The following is an 18,503-nucleotide window of genomic DNA, read 5'->3' on the forward strand; positions in this document are numbered from 1 at the left end:
AAATGACTTAGCTTCTTTTAAAACGTACTTAAAGAGTAACTAAACCTCTGCTTTCTGCTGACCTGCCATTCAAAAAATGCCTTGATTATGGGCATTACTGGTGTAGCAGGAAGACGCACACAGCAGCCAGAAGTAACCTCTGATTAGTCCAAAACATCACCACAGCAGACTGCAGCTGCTATGGAGCAGACTTCCGCATTACAACTGTCAATCAATGCTTACTGAGGGCTGTGATTGGAAGAATCCCTCCTTTCTCCTCGCAGCTTTTATAGGAGGGGCGGGGCCAACAGGGAAAGTTGGTGACACATGATGGTCACAACCAGAGCCATAAAGAGAGAGTTTTGTGGGGGGCGGTGGCTGCTTCTCGGCCTGGGATCCCGGGGGTGTATGGGGGTTGTTGTCGGCCGAGGGGGGGGTGGCCTGTGGCTCCATGGCCCCCACTCTTTCTGCTGGCCTGGCTGCATCTGTGGGCCCGGGGCAGTTCCTGCATTTGCAGTAGCGGTTTTTGCACATATACTGGTATACGATGCACTGGCACGCCTTGGGATGTGGGATAAAACTCATACTGGGCTTAACTTTAGACACGTTAATCCCAAATACCTGCTTTAGGTATTACCACTCACTCATTCCCCCTGTTCACAGCCACCACCATTATAGCTAAGCCTCACACTTGTCACTATACTGGCTTGATTACACAACATAATAATCACAATATGTTCTACAACTTCACATCTCACCCTCACTGTAAAATAATCTATTCTTTCCCACCCTTTCTATTTCCTACCTTGAGTCTCTCCTCCCTGCTCCCTTTCCCCTCCCCCTCCACTTAGGTGTAACACTGCTCTCCCTTTTTATATCCTCCCTATAATAAAAGGTTTCTTACCCTTCCTTAGGGAGGGCTGGTGATGGTCACAATTAAGCAATAAAATAAATCAATTTATTTCATTGCAATAACAAAACATGCATTGCTGTCTCATAATGATTGCAAATAATGATCCTGATTTTTTATTTTATTTTTTAGATTACTCCTGCTGACTATGGCTAACCATTTCTTTCTCCTCTCTGGTTCAGTTAATGGGAAGCCAAACATTTTCACTCCTTTTTCGGAACGAGTGTAGCATCCCCATACAGCAGCAAACTGCATGAAATGTTATTAATGATTCTGACTTTGTTAGACATTTATTTAATGAATTTGTCTTGGTACATTGTGCATAGTAAAAAATCTAATGTCTATTTTTTACATATGTATGTATATAATAAATATGTTTTCAATGTGTCCTGTCTGGATGTGGTGTTTTTTGGTGACCCCTTTAAAAAAAAAAAAAAAAAAATCAAAGCAATACATCCTGTATACAATACATATTGTATTAATTAATGTTGGCCTTAACTATGTCAAAAAAGCAGGTAAGCTGTTTACACTAATCATTAATACAAATTAATACAAATAAAACAAAAAAAAATAAATTATGGAACTACATAAACATATATTGTATATACACATACATATGGCGGTGTACTTTATAAATATTGTCAATCAATGCAGTTATTGATGACAAATTACAGAAAATCCCAGTTATGTCACTAGGAATCAATGGATTCGAATGGCCCGCCACTAACTTCAGGGAACAAATTCAGTCTTACATGAATCACGTGATGGTCAAGCTTTTTGGACTTCCGTTGTCACAACTCTCTCTCTAAGGAGTTTTGGTCACAATGACGCATCAATCTGCCTCAGCCAATAGCAAAATTCAATTGTAATAGCGGGCGTTCAACCCTTAGAGGGCAGTAACCACACATGGCAAGTGACGAAGTACAAATACTTTGTTACTTACTTAAGTAGATTTTTCAGGTACTTTGTACTTTTAGAAGCATTTATTTCTCTGTCGACTTTTTACTTTTACTCCGTTACATTTTCAACATAAATATCGGTACTTTCCACTCTTTACATTTCCCAAAAAGGCTCATTACTTTATACATATAGCCTAATTTTTAGGCGCAGCGACACCAATGCTCGTCAACTGTTTTGGCCCAGCGGCAAGTAAGGGGAGGGGGAGGGCTTACACGGACATACAAGTAATGATGATTGGCTAAAGGTAGAGTGAAATTCCATGGTAAGCCAATCAGTGACAGAGTTTAGGTAAGTGGGCGTTGCTACCAAGCTTGTGCTGACAGTGAGAGGACAAGAAGCAACAATGTGGAGCCTGGAGCACTCTGTTGATTTAAAACTGGTGTTTACAGCATGGAAGTACAATCACTACATCAACCTGCTGCTGTAAAAAGAAAAAAATACATGTCAAGTGTCCTTTTCATACGTGAGTTATTCTAATCTAATGAAACATCTCTCAGCGGTGCACACCGCTACTAAGCTAGTAGCCAAAACAAATAACGCTGTTAGTAGCTAGCCAGCTGACATCAGTGAAGGACATGAAGCGCTCATGAGCGCTGAAAATATTCAAATGAGCACCACATCCAAGTGTGTTAGTGCTCATTTGAGTACTACTGCTAAAGCTATCAAAAATAAGTAACCAGGACTGTTAACAGCAGTAATGTTATTGTGAAACCTTTTTTTCTTCTTCATTTTATGAAGTCAGATGTTATCTGTAGGTTTTATTTAACTGCCAATTTTGTATTGAATCTTATTTTATCAGAAAAAATATCTGACCCATGACTCAGACATTAAAAAGAAACAACCTGTGGTGCTCTTTGAGAACCAGATGAAAATTGTTGTGTGCACCCCTGGTTATGACATAAGAGCCTTTTGTCATAACCAGGGGTGCACACAATGTTCAGAAGTGTGATGTGTGAACCCTAAATATACAATACAAATGCCTAAAGGACTATACAGTGAAGTACATTAGGATACTAGACCGGTTGTGTTTAGTCAAACTATAACATTGCTAAAGCAGATTCCATATAAATGATCCTGGATTTAATAACTTTGCAGCCAGTGAATCGTGCAACAGAAATACATTTTACTTTTAAAAGTACTTTTGAGTACATTTCAGAGCCTGTACTTTTTTACTTTTACTTGAGTAGATATTTGGATCAGTACTTTTTACTTTTACTCAAGTTGTTTTTTACAGTAGGTACATTACTTCTACTCAAGTAAGGAATCTGGGTACTTTGCATCTCTGGCAGTAACTCTGACATTTTACAACTAAATACGCAAAATCAAAATACTTTTACTAAAATGTTAAACGTTGGACTAGGATCAATCAACAGTACTACTTAATACCCAAATACATATGTATTCAGCAGAAAAAGTGGGTCTTTAAATGACTGCTATGTGACTGCTACGTACTGAGATGTACCCGTGCTGGATTATCCATGCACAGAGATTGCTGTACTGATTTTTTTAAAAAATGCTTAAAACTGCATCACATCAGTCAACCATAAAAAATCAACCAATGATAGAAAAAAATATGATTGTCATGATCAGATTTATATGAATACGACAGCTTATTATTGTAAAAATACAATTAGGTTAACTGTTATTTATTGCAATGTATATTATAATCATGTTTTTTGGAGAATAAACTATTCCTATTCGTATTGAGATTGCTGCATGAGACACTATTTATTACTAGTTGTTGACTCAGATTGTCACTCAGATTTCCATACTGAGCTTGCCATGGGAAATTAGTGAAAGGAAGAATACATTCTAAAAAAAAGTATATTCCAACATGTGCTTTATTTTTATCCAAACAGAATACATAATTAAAAAACTACATAGAATAAATTATAAAACATATATATTTTTTATACAAACACAACACATGTAATAATAAAAAACTGCATAGAATGAATTATAAAACATGTATTTTTTTTATACAAACACATTGCTTTGAAATTGAATTTTCAATCTCAGCACAGCAGAAGTAGCAAAACTCACAGCAGCACAACTAGCAAAAAATAATTTCCAGTAGTGCGCATGCCCATAATCGATCTCAGTACGAGGTAAACTCAAAATCTAATTTTATAGCGATTATCCATGTTAAAGATATTTTGATGTGAAGCCGCTGAACTCAGCTGAACTTGAAAAGCACTTATTTTGCAAAACTGTACAAATTGTAAACGTGCAACTATGTACAGAAATAAGTGACATTAAAGTGATAAAGACTTTCCAGATTTCAGACTTGACCTACGATATCATTGGAGTCATTTGGTTTTCATACGCTCTCAACAAAAGCTCAATTGGAAGAAGAGCCACAATATCAATAGCAATCACTGCTGCTGCAGGGGCAGATTGTGCATTCATGTGGAACATACAGAATTGATTAAGTGGAGTAAGAAGTGTTCAACCAGATCCAATGAAAATGTTATTATTAGTCTTTTTTTTTAAAAAAAACAACTGCTTGTGAAAGTCCTTTTCCAGCCTGAATACAAGTATTTGCACATTACGGACAATTCTCAGTAGCTGTGTCTCTTTAAGAAATAAAAAATAAAAAGGGGGGAGGGGTTGAGCATTAAGGTCACTGCTACTGCTGTTACGTCACTTTACTAATTATACATCTCATGCCACTTGTGATAACCCTAATATCTATTAATAGCCATGTATGAAGACACATAGAGACGCAGGTACACACACACCATCTGAACCCATTAGGACTCAATGGTGGGGGGTAGATTGGGGGGTTCACAGCAGAGGACAGACAGAGGAACAGAAAAGACAGCACTCACCACTTTGTCCTCCTGCAGTCCAGTCAGCCATCGACAGACAAGCAATGGAAACAAAGAAAGTGTAAATGATAACATCCAAAAGTAAAGTATAGCACTGTATGATCAGCTAAATCACACAGAAATGACAGCATGGACAATAACTATACATACAGTTTGCTTTATCAAATGTAATAAAGGCAAATCTGTCCTAAGTTGGTACATTATTGGATGGTTTTTATCATATATGCACAACTTTTGATAATGTAGTCAATGCACCTAATAATGGTATAACCCAGTGGTGCCCACTGCCCACACTTTTACAGGGCAGCTCTTTGATGCCTACTGTGTTGTAAATAATTCAGTTTTAACATTTACACGATTACAATTATCAAATACCATTCAATATTTGTATAATATTAAAATACAATAACAATACTGAAACAGTAACACTTGAAAACTGAGTTAGAGATATTTAGAAAAAATATTTTAAAAATAAAGTTTGTGAAATATACATGCAAAGTTTAAATGTAGCATTTCCTTTTCATCATGGCAGAACCAAAACTCAGTGAAAGTGTGATGGTCAGCAGTTTGTTTACAGCAGTATCTCAGTTCATCTCACAGTTTAAATCAGGGTTTTGAATGTTGAATCGCCTGGAAATAAAATGGGGTCAGCTAAAATGTCTAGTAATAATAAAAAAATAAATAAAAAATTGCTAACTAAAATTATATTTTTTTAATTTCAGTCATTTATGTATAGAAATAGTTAAACAGTGCAGAAAGAGGCGGAAAGCTCAAACAGCTTAAATAAAAATTATTCCTTTTCAAATGAAACCACTGCACACAATCTCAAATATTTACAGTCTATACTTTCACTTTCTCAAATCTAAATCTAGTTCACATTTTGGGGTCGCCAGAAATCTGTGATATAAAAAATGGTGTCACGACAAGAGAAGGGTTAGGAACCACTGGTTTAAAACCACAGAAGTACCAAACACAGCTGCTCACTTCATCAAAGACCCACAATAAAAACACATTTAGCGATGCCAGTCAGTAGCACACAGAGCGTTTCACTTTGTTCTGTAGAATAACTTCCGTGGTTTCCACACACAGAGGGTGGTCGACAATATGAATGTCCCGATACAACTTTTTCACTTCCGATACAATACCAATATTGATCTGATATGATAACAGCACAAATCATACATACTTTTATTACTTATTATGTAGTGTTGAATGTTAGAAAAGACTTCTTTATCCTTTCATGGGCCTGAGCCTTGAAAACTGAAACCATGCTGTCTAAAAAGAATTACAAACTTATATGTTGAGTGAATACTGATATATTTTGGTTTTTATTTCATTTTCTGTTTGGTTTTTGATTGTCAAGTTGTGTTTTGATCCATTTTTGTATTATCGTCTTTTATCGGTTTTGCCTTTTTGTCTTTTTTTTAAAAAGCAGAACTAAGTAACTTTTACACCTTAATAAATCCTTCTCGTAGTCCCTGTGAGGGTAATACAAGTGTTTATGGGGTGATTGGGGGTCTTTCATCACCTCTGCTGTCTCTGGCCAGAAAACCTCACATGCAACTTTCCTGCCTCTGACCCGGTGGCAAGACGTTCTGCTTTACGACAGCCCAATACAAACTAATGCTAGATTATGACCAGCCCCGTGGCTGCACACAGTTGTCTACAAATTCCCTTTTTCAAACTTATATCATGGCGGAGCCAGCAAAAAATAGGCAGAGAAGACCTTTGTCTGAGGAACGGAGCAACTCCATGAAGTGACAGCTCAGCAGCAACACACAGCAATCACACACCGTGACGACAGTGTGTGTGATCACGCAACAGGCACGCACACACACTCGCAACCCAGCGCTCCATCAGGCAGCACACACACAAATATCCAGCCATCCATCTATCTATCCATCCATTTTCAGAGCCGCTTTGTCAGCACACAAACAAACACATCACACACATTTCCACACTCTCTTCCGTATTACTCCCACATCATTCATTCATTTTACTTGTCTCTCTTCCTCATACTGTTCACATGGTCACATGGGACTATATTCGTGAAAGCACCCTTAGTGTCACTGTTGAATTAGGATTTTTCAGTGATCGGTTGCTACCGTCTTGGGAGAGCAGGCGGTAGCTGTAGGGTGGGGCAGGTGGCGGGGGGTGTGGAGTTTTTACGACAGTGACATAACCAAAAGGGACCTTTAGGGGGAGCGCTAAGCACAAGTTACTTACTGTAGTTCTGCTTTAATTAACAATTTAAAAACACCACAAAAACAGTCACATATTTACATGTACTATCAAAACATTTAACAAACGTCATATGGTCGATGTATATTTAAATATCAAGTCCCAGGACCTCTGTTGTAAAGATTGCGAGTAAAGGAATTGACGTAGTCTACGAGTGTGCATTGAAAGGATCCAAAAGGATCAGGCCTGTAAAAGGATCGGGCACTGATAGCCGGTCTTTGGGCTATAGGAAAGTCTTCTTCTACTTATTATTAGAGGTTGTAAATGAACAGATTGGTGCACAAGCACTCCCTCAAATTGAGGTCAGAAGCTGAATTGTTACGTTCCCTTTCTGGCATACGTGCCTGTGTTAATAACAATCATTGACACAAAACACTTCTGTAACCAACCGGTAGTTCGCAGTTGGACGCATTGGGCACCACTGGTAAAACCTGTTAAGCTCTGTGGCATAAAGTAGCGATGGCCTGAATGCACACAGTCACAGTGAAAATAACTCCACAATCCTGACCTGAAATAATGTAACCAGTCTCATTAAGATTGTGATTGTTACTATGCTTGAGTGAAAGGGAATATGGATGATATTATATTAAAGCTCCAGGAGATAGCACAATCTAGCAACTATTTATCAATGTCAAAGATCAACAACAGATGCTACTGTAGCAGTTCTATACCTAGCTTAGATTCATCAGAAATTACATCTGAGAAAAATCTGAGCATGTGTTCATCATAAAATGAAACACCCAAATAGAAAAGACTGACGGGTGTAATGTAACAGTTCGTTCTGAGCAGATGTTTTCAGCATCAAACCTGGTCAGACTGTTCACTTCCAGAGTTTGACCTTATTCAGGCTACATGTTTGTGACTGACCCGGCATAAGTGTATGGAATCTTTCATTTCCTCTTGCAAAATGATGTGTTTCACTTGTTTATTCATTCCTGAAATAGTTTTGCAGGTGGCATTAAGAACATATCATTGGTATTTCAAAGAAATGCAGCCACTGAGCACAGCTTCTGTCCTCCCCTGGAAACCATCCAAAAGTACACAAGTGAACTCTAACCATGTCTGTGCGCTTCACTAATTAGGATGTCCCCGTGTGTGTGTGCATGTGTGTGTGTGTGTGTGTGTGCATGCGATAGAGGCCATTAAATGCCACACCTGTGATACCTAAAAAAGGAAAGGTTGTGGGTCACTTATTCAATGGAAAGTTTGTCAACTGAAACACACTTACAGTATCACACAAACACACACACACACACCCCACTGTTTGCGTATAGGGCACCTCCGGACCCCTGGGAGCCAGAGAAAGAGGGAGCGACAATCCCCTCGGTCTACAGCTTAATCTAATGCCCAATTAACCTTTACCAGCCCCTGACTGGTTCAACACACGCACACACACACACACACACACACACACACACACACGCACACACACACACACACACACGCACACACACACACACACACACACGCGCACACACACAAGGTGGCATGGCTCATCACCTCCACCTGAGTTTCAGCACCTGAGGTCTATTTTGACACACACTTGATGCTTCTAGGAACAGCTGAAGCTGTTCTGGGGTCAACGCCTCAATCTGATTAAACTACTAATCTGATCGAATTATGAGAATGAGGTAAACAATACACACTGTTTCACCCCTTATATGCTTTTGATACAGTGGATTGCATCCTCTCACATTTAGAGAATTTTGTCGGTATTAAAGGTTCAGCCCTAGACTGGTTTAGGTCCTATTTTGAAGGGAGAGGTTTTTCAGAGAAGTTGGGGGAGTTTTTCTTCTCTATCTGTTCCCCTCACCTGTGGGGTGCCTTAGGGGTCTATCCTTGGACCTATTCTTTTTTCTTTATAAATTTTTTTGTTTTAAATATAGCATTTCTTTCCATTGTTTGTGCGGACAATACACAAATTGAGCATGGTATTAGTTCAGACAGGCCACTGAACCTCATCTGAATCAACTGACGACATCTGATCTTAAGACATACTTTCAATCAGCCCATATGACTTCCTTCTTGGCTCCCCATTGGCCAAAGCATACAGGATACACTATATAAAGTGTGACAGCTGCCTTCATGCCTCCTCAGCAAGCATCTCGTAACCCAGCTCCACCCCAACTCCTCCAGGTCAGTACGTGTCCAACCAACTGGGTGTCATTGTGTTGTCATTAATATCTGTTCTGCTCTGTTCTAGGGGGTTTCTGCTAACCGCTCTCCTTGCTTTAGACTTTCAATGAAGACTCATGGTAAGCTATGGCTTTCCACTGAAGTACGTGGAAAGAGCAAAGAGGTTGCGGAACAGACCCATACCGCCAAATATAAGATTGCATTCAAAAAATCATTTACTTTGACTAAAGCAGTCCTGACTTAAATCTTGTTACCGCTAAAAACTAACTCTACTGCCCCTCGTAAGTGTCTGCTGGAATGTCTAGATGAAGTTAAAAGGTGGATGTCTCATAGTTTTCTTAATTTGAATGAAAAGAAAACATAAGTTGTAATGTTTGGACCAGCTTTCCCTCATGTTAGTTTTAGGGATGTAACGATTAATCGTAAGGCACTTAAAATCGATTCATAGGTATCACGATTCACATCGATACTGTGAAAATTGAATCGCAGTACTTTTTTTTACCCCTTTAGCACCGAAAAAATATCTGTAATATTACGTGAATATCTGTAAAAGTCACGTTTTTCTATTAGCTCTGTCTGCTAGAATAGCATCTCCTCTTCACTGCAAGATATCTGCATGCCAATCGACCACTGGGTTACCAGAGCCCTCTGCTGGTCCAAACAAATATCTGACCTAAATACAGTGAAATTACTGTTTTTTTTTTTTTTTTTATGTCCAATTGTTAAGGCACAAAATACATTTTCAATTGCACTTTTAAAAAGAAAAGGAACTATTATGCAGTTTTGCATTGTTTACTATAGAATTTAAATTAATAGGCTTCTTCATTTGTATTATTCCTTTATTTATTTCATTCAAGATTTATTTTTAGTTAAATTGCATTGTTTTGAATAGTTTATCAAGAAATTATTTTGACAATGAAATATAAAAGGAAAATAGTACAGTATTTTCCTAAAAAATAAAGGAATCATCATTTGTCTAGAGTCCCATTTTGTAAAATAAATCGTGAGAGAATTGTACCGTGAACCCAGTATCGTGAATCGAATCGTATCGGGAGTTGAGTGAATCGTTACATCCCTAGTCAGTTTTGATCCAGGCTCTCTAGGTCCCTACATCAAGCCTGCTGCTAAAAATTCTGGGGGTGATTTTTGACACCGCCCTTACTTTTAAAAATCAAATGAATGCAGTGATAAGAGCTTCTTTCAGCTTAGAATCCTGACAAAGGTCAAGCCTTTTCTCTCCCTCAAAAACTCTGAGAAAGTGATTCATGCTTTTATCTTGTCTCAGATCGACGACTGTGACAACCTCTACTCAGGGCTCTCTGAGCCTCTGCTGTCCCAAATTAAGTTGGTCCAAAATGCTGCTGCCCGCCTCTTAACCAGTACACACAAACAAGAGCACATTACGTCTGTTTGAGCCTCACTTCACTGGCTCCTGGTTCATTTTGAGATTTTACTGTTTGTTTTTAAGGCATTACATGGGTTTTCAGCCTCTTATTTTTCTGATCTTTTAATCATGTGCACTCCTTCCCATTCACTGAGGTCTGCTGACCAGCTGCTTCTGTTTGTTCCAAGGTCTAAACTGAAAACTAGGGGAGGTCGTAACAGCCTACCCCTCATTATCACGACCTCCCCTACTGTTGATTCTTTTAAAAATTGTTTAAAAACCCATTGATATGATGTGGCTTTTAAACCGGACTGGCATTATAGGTGTTGCATTTGAATTTATTTTATCTCATTTTCTTTTACTTGTGTAAAGTTTTCTGTTCAACACTTTGGTCAACGTCTGTTGTTTTGAAATGTGCTCTAGAAATAAAATTGACTTGAAATGTAGTTAAAGGTCAGTGTTGTGACACACAGGCATCTTCAAGGCAAAACTGAAGAATGTCAGTTATTTTCTGGCAAAATATATGTGTACTCAAATCTGTGATGACCACATTATGAAATTATGAAAATATCTAACTTCCTAAACTCATGTGTACTTTCATTCATTAGCCCAGATGTCAAAAGCCAAAAACCTGTTTTAGCTGTCCATACTGATCTGGTAACAAACCCTAAAACATTATTTTTCTTTGACCCAAATGCTAAGAAAGGATGAATATTCAGTTTTCAATCATTCAGAAAGCTATACATGAGTAGGGCCATACTGTGTTTTGCATATATTTTGTGCTTTGGACAAGCTAATAATGTGAATACAGTCATGTGTATTACCTTTATACGATTGTTTAATTAAAAATACTATGGTGGCAGTAATTGAGTAAATGGAATATTTACTTCATTTACTGTATATACAGTATCACTTATACCATCCAAGGTAGTCTCAGACGACTTCACAGTATCAGCTCATTCACCCATTTACACCCACATTCATACACCAATGGGATAGATCTGCCATGAACTGCTAGTCAACCATTGGGAGCAAACTAGGGTTCAGTGTTTTGCCCAAGGACACTTCGACACATCGACCAGTAGAGCACTGGAATCGAGCCCCCAACCTCTCGATTAGAAGACAACCCCTCTACCACCTGATTCCTGAGTAAATATAGTATGTTTATACATTACATTTACTTTAATTTTAAGTTTTTACTTGTTTCTTTTAAAATAAGTGAAGCAATTCGTTACATTTCTACGCCCAACCATTACTGAGTAAATTATTGTTTTTTTTTGTGAATATTTTTTTATTTCCATTTCATGATCTCAAGGCACATTGTACATAAATCTCATGTTCTTAGTCATGCCATTTCGGTTGAGGTTGTGGTTTCTACCCATTATGTTGTTACACACAAGGCACATTATGCATGGCACTGTTTTAGAGTTAATAAATGTATCTATACTAAAAAATTGTACATTTTGACAAACCTTTTATTTTATACATATGCCTTTGTGGTAGATTTCATCTCTTCCTTTTTAAGTTTATTACATGAGATGTTTACTGTATGTAAAGGAACCGTGGCAATATTTATTACCAAAGATAAACATGGGGTTAAAGGTAACTAGTAACTTTTACTTTGAGTACTATGTATTTAATTTAGTTACTTTTTAGTTGAACTTTAGTATATTATAATGATTTATTTGTACTTGTACTTGAGTACAATTTCAATCAAGTAACAGTACTTTTTACTTGAGTAGGATACATCAGTATTCTTTACACCTCTGAATATTACTAATTGTTAGTAGATTGACGTTAACTCAAAGATATAGTATGCTTCAGTTTTGTGCTAAACGCAGTGTCACTATGCGCTCCAGGACTCAGCAATAAAAGTGTGTATGAAGCTGTTAAATGGATGGTAGTGCTCCCTCACCGTGTTAGATCGTAGGGAAACCCGTCCCCCACAGCGAGCACAGAACTTGGTCTGGCAGTACGAGCAGAGGTTTCCACACCCATCTGCGAACTTGGTCTTATGGCAAATGCCACAGGTGGGCGCGTCATCCCGGTGTACGGTGGAGCCTGCTGCCGCTGTAGCCTGCCGGATCACTGTCTCTCTGTAGCTGGACAATTGTTGCTGGATCCCTCTGAAAAAACAGCAACAAACATGCATGAACATGAGTTTAAGGACATTTGAAACTCTCAGAATGAGAAATCAATGTCATATTAAAGTAAGAAATGATCAATTCTACACTTTATGGGTGAGTAGGCAAGACCGTTGGATCTTTGTCAGGGATTTTCTCTGAATTCTGGGATAGAATGAGCAAAAATGTGGCCAATAGCCTCAACATTCAGTGGATTACTTTGTAGAAAGACAAGTTCAGCAATGACTGGTGAAACAATATCAACTCTCTCCTGGAATCCTGAGATTACGAAAGTGAAGGAGGTGTTAGGGTCCCATTTTTTATTCATCCATTCATTTTCAGACCGACCTGCTTTGTCCTATTTCAGGGTCGCCGGGGCCCATTTGTTATTTGTTTTTTAAAAAAGTGGATGCAAATGGCAGAATGCAAGATAGAGGCTCATTATTATTGAATGTTAAGCCAGATCAAGGCAATGCAATGGGTTTTCTCAGACACACAAAAGAGTTCTTATAAATCATTGGGACAACGTGACACTGTTATCACAGAAAGCAAGAAATCCTTCCCTCTCCTTAAGTTCCGGAGAATGTTGAAGTTATACATACAACTCATTTTTTCACAGTTCAGAATGACGGGCCGGGACAACGCGTTGACGTAATCGATGACGTCAACTCAAAAAATACGCAAAATATGCAAAATACGCAAGTTGAATCGAACTGGAAAAACGAATCATTAGATATGATTAAATGAAACCATGCAAAAAAAATAATCACTAGATTAATAGTTTAAAAAATAATTGTTTATCCCAGCCCTTCCACTACTATTTAATTATGTACTTTTTTATTATAAGAGAGTCATTTGTTTGTGTTTAGGAATTGGATTATAAGAAAAAAAAAAAAATTAATTGTTAATAATTTAGACTTTTTGGACCATTTAATCTAATTTGATATTGAATTCTATAGGCAAAATGACAGAGGCATAGAGGATTCTGTAGTAGATAGTTGAAGGATTTGATGAATGTATCATTGTGAAGCCAAATTATTTGCTGTGAACAACATTTGCTGTTTATTTTCACTTCTTGTCCAGTTCTTTTTGAAGAATTATATCTCAGGCCAGAGCGGAGCCTGCTCCACACACAGACTGTATCCCTGCTGTATGTGTTTAAACACATGCTTCATCATATTTGAAGTACTCAAGTCGCTTCGTGTCACAAATATTGCAACAAGCACAATCTGCATCGTATTTGAACATAATGATACAATTATGAGCTGAAACATTGCACTGTTTGATTTATTAGGAATTGGTACTCGGTAATACCGACGAAATGAGGTCAGGGCTAGGGCTGCACAAATAATAGAATTTTAATCGTGATCACGGCTGCCAAGATTAAATTAGCCTTGTTGTCGGCAATATTTCCATTTAAAATACAGGCTCTGTAATAGTGCATTTACTCAGTTAGTTGGTACATTTTAAACTCTTGGGTTAATTTTTTTAAACTTATTTTTGTTTATTAGAATTTTTATAATTATAATAATTTTTAATTTAATGTTAAAGCTTAATTTTGCACTGTAAACTGTACACACATTGTTTAAAAGTAGCGCAAAACCCCCCACAGATTTTCCCTACTATGATAAATAACTGTGATTATAATCGTGATTACAAAATTGATAAAAAAATAAACGTGATTACAGTATCTATTTAGCCATAATCATGCAGCCCTCAGGACTTGATCCTATAAAAGTAGAGAATTCAGTACCCATCCCTACTTAGCATTGACTTTAAATGTCCTCTATGTTAGAAGTAAGTGTGAGGGAAATATCCCTGATCTTACACACACCCCTAATTATGTATTAATTAGTAATTATTCAAAAATAAATGTTGAAGGTTTAAATAATATTTAAATAATGTTTTAGGAGTTGTAATCTTCAGGTTACAGGGTTTGAGGCTGTGGGTTAGTAAATAGCACAGGGACAACTTCTGCATGTCTTCTTAAACACTTTAATGGCTCAGTTGAGCATAGCATCCAACTTTATTTTTTTCCCGACCATTCGAACTCTCTCACTTCCTCACTACTCCATAAAGTTGTATAAATCTAAATCTGCTAGCTGTTACCACAAAACCTTTTCAGGAAAGTGTACCATAAAAACTAGTACCCTTCTAAATATAGTTTTAATTTAAACAAATAATGGAATAAAAATAATTAATACATAATATAATACATAATACATAAATGAAATAACATATATAAAACTTCTGCAATGCAGAAGAAAAGAGAGGAAAAAAAGAGAACTTCCTTTTGTTTTTTCCGATCCCCTCTTCTTCCCTCCATCCCTCCTTCCCACCCTCCCTTAACACCCTTAGGAGAGCAGTTAACAGTCAAGGACATATCAATAATACGTTACCTTTAAACAATACACAAAAATAAATGAATAAGCCTTTTGCTGTGACATAAAGACACTCACAGTGAGAGAGCATATATGCATGCATTTAATGTGTGTATGTTATTTGTGTTTTTTTTTTTTTGGTGGGCGGTGCTTAAAGCTAGGGTAGGTGATTTTCTCCAGATACACTTTTTAAGTTTTTGGTTGAAATTGTCTTTATGTCCTGACAGAAATTAAGGTCTCACGTGCTCTGAAAAAGGAATGAAGAAAATCCATCATCTGTAGCAGCTGTAAACCTGTAATAACTTCAACCAATGGAGAAAAAAAAATCTTTTTTTTTAACCAATCACGTCTCCCTGCTTGTTCTTCACCCCTCGCATGCACGAGCTCACACTGAAAGTGCTGACAGAGTTAAAACAGAGTTTTTGGTCAAGTTTTTTAACATATAATATAGTAAAGTTTATTGTTTACATACTGCTGAATGAGAGATGAAACAATGACATTTCTACACAATACAAGTGATGAGCTGAGCTCCTCTTCTGCAGCAGCTGTGTGCATGCATGTGAGTGAGATGGAGCACAGAGGGGAGGGGCAAGGGGGGTAAAGGCGGAGCCGTCGGGGAAGCTACATTCAAAATCATGCTAGCTTTTGAAAATCACCGACCCTACCTTTAAGCTGCTCTTATGATGCTACAGGTTACCGACCCCTGGCTTATGGCTTTCCCAGTGATACGCCGTCACACGGAGTTACAATAAAGTTCGGCTATAAACAAATGCCTCAATGGAAAGCTACAATATCTACAACTTTTAATTTAAGAAAACATTACAAATGTCACTTTGTCAGGGATTCAGGGACAGATTGATATCAGAAGTGAATCAAAACAAGTTTGGATGAAATACACAAATACACAGGAAAGTCCATAAATGACTGAACTTCATCATTCAGTCACACAAAGACACACACATGCACATACACACCTCACAATCCAATTCCCCTCCTCCAGAACTTGCACATATTTCATTTTCACCCTAATCTTCACCTGGAACACTAATCATGTATTTGTTTTCTGTATCTTTAACTCTGTAGATATCAGCACTCTTTTGTTTTTCTTGTATTTTATTTGTTTAATGTCTTGTCCTTCATGTGCCTTTTTGAATGTGTTTCCTTTGCTGCCAAAGTGAGTTGTTGCATTCATAATTTAATTGTTCTGCATTATGACATTAAAGGATTCTTATCTTATCTGGATTTAATTCATTAAGGCCCTGTTGCTAATTTTAGCTTTCATGAGGCAAGAACGGAATTTCCAGTATCCAATATATTTGTTAAACCAGTGTTTTGCCTGCTTTAGATGGTTAGACAAGGCACAACTCATGATTTTCACAGACATGTGACCATCTGCTTTGGCATTAGAATAAATAACCAAAGCAACAATTTACCTACCAAATTTTACTTTTAGCTTAAAAAAGGAGTTCAAATCTGCAGAAAAGCATCCATTTGGCAACGCTGCCCGATCTTCCCATGATGCAAAGCTGATTTTGACCCACAACATTCAATCTTGAATTAAATGCAAAAACATGAATGTATGAAAGACAGAAGTTAAACCAATAAAAAAGACCTTTCAAATGATGAAATAGTGATAAAGGAATCATAAAGCCATCAGCCATACTAAACCAAAGAAAAAAAACAACAAATAAAATGTACATATGATGAATGTAAATCTTTGTCTTTGTGTTTATTTTAAATTAATTTTGGAGCAATTTTGTATAAAATCTCCATCAATAAAAAGGGGAAATAACCGAGAATGAGAAAAAACAATAACAAAACATAACAATTGTTGGGAAATGATCTAAGAAAGAGGATAAACAGCAGGAAATATGTGAAACTTCATTTTTGACAGATAGAAAGGAGCAAAAATAAATTGAAAAAAATCTGATAAAAACAAAAAGTGTAAAAATGTAGCAGGAAAATTAACACAAAGTAGAGTTAGATGTGAGGTGAACAAGTTTAACAGAAATAAAAAAGCATCATTATTGGGGAAAGGGAAATAAATTAGAAGAAGGAAGTCCATCCTAGTGTTTGCCAATCCCCAAACACACAGAGGAATACTCACGAGTTGTATTAGTTCCATAATACTCACGCACTGAGCGCCACCTCCTCCCCCATCAGCTCAACCACCAAAAAACTACAATTCCCAGCAGCAGAGGCCCAAGAATAGGCAGAGCAGCATCCAACGTTTGAACCATTCAGGCACAGGATCGACACTCACCCTTCAGACGTGCCAAGAAACACATCATCTGCCAGTGAACACCTACTCACACATCCACACACTTCCTGGGAACAGCAGGCAAAGGTCAGGGAGAGGTCACCTGCTGATCCAGCACCGCAGGTTTTTCTCCCCAATCCATGACTCTCACCCAGTGCTTTTCACCACACACAACCAGGTCTGATCTACACAACCAGGTCTGATCTACACAACCAGGTCTGATCTACACAACCAGGTCTGATCTACACAACCAGGTCTGATCTACACAACCAGGTCTGATCTACACAACCAGGTCTGATCTACACAACCAGGTCTGATCGACACAACCAGGTCTGATCACAACCAGGTCTGATCACAACCAGGTCTGATCTACACAACCAGGTCTGATCTACACAACCAGGTCTGATCTACACAACCAGGTCTGATCTACACAACCAGGTCTGATCACAACCAGGTCTGATCACAACCAGGTCTGATCGACACAACCAGGTCTGATCACAACCAGGTCTGATCTACACAACCAGGTCTGATCTACACAACCAGGTCTGATCTACACAACCAGGTCTGATCTACACAACCAGGTCTGATCACAACCAGGTCTGATCTAAACAACCAGGTCTGATGTACACAACCAGGTCTGATCTACACAACCAGGTCTGATCTACACAACCAGGTCTGATCTAAACAACCAGGTCTGATGTACACAACCAGGTCTGATCTACACAACCAGGTCTAATGTTCAGAACCAGGCGTGATCTACACAACCAGGTCTAATGTCCTCCAAAACTTATAACCCTCTCCAGGTTGCCAGATTCCTTCAACAAACTAAGAATATGTTTGAACAGTTTGAGCCCATTTTTACTTATTTTTACCCTTTTTCTGCTACTCCACCAAACCTGCCATATTTTTACCTATTTTCATCACTTTTTCTTGCCATATTTTGTTCCTTTTAATGCATTTTTGCTACATTACTCCCATTGCTGCCGCTTCTCCATCAAATTCCAATGCTTTTTCTGAAATTTGTTTCCACTCTCAAAAAATTTTCAGCACTTATAAACACTTTCCACCACTTTTCCACCTAATGTTGAATATGTTGACCCATTGTTGTCAATTTTAACCTCTTTTCACCATATCTAATGCTTAATTTTGCCAATTTACCACATTCACGATTTGTCATGCCCTTTATTTTCCAGTTTAAACTAATTGTTCAACCCCCCCTTCAACCATTTCTGCCACTTTTAAGCCAATTTGCCACTTTTAACAAATTTCTGTGGTTTTAAAATCTCATTTCACCAACT

At 37.7% G+C, this 18,503-nt stretch overlaps 1 protein-coding gene across 23 annotated transcripts in view; it reads right to left on the minus strand.

Moving 5' to 3' along the window:
* rims1a (regulating synaptic membrane exocytosis 1a) overlaps positions 1 to 18,503 on the minus strand; it is a 151,270-nt gene that overhangs the window by 80,035 nt on the left and 52,732 nt on the right. For 22 of the 23 annotated variants that reach the window (XM_028469313.1, XM_028469314.1, XM_028469312.1 and 19 more), the window contains exons 3-4: positions 12,357 to 12,567; positions 4,681 to 4,692 (exon numbers count right to left, since the gene is read on the minus strand). In XM_028469313.1, the coding sequence (XP_028325114.1) occupies positions 4,681 to 4,692; positions 12,357 to 12,567 (223 nt within the window). The remainder of the gene's footprint in view (positions 1 to 4,680; positions 4,693 to 12,356; positions 12,568 to 18,503) is intronic. The other variant, XM_028469292.1, reaches the window with a different exon arrangement.

Source organism: Gouania willdenowi, chromosome 15 (assembly GCF_900634775.1).
Source record: "Gouania willdenowi chromosome 15, fGouWil2.1, whole genome shotgun sequence".
In the NCBI taxonomy this organism is placed as follows: domain Eukaryota; kingdom Metazoa; phylum Chordata; class Actinopteri; order Blenniiformes; family Gobiesocidae; genus Gouania; species Gouania willdenowi.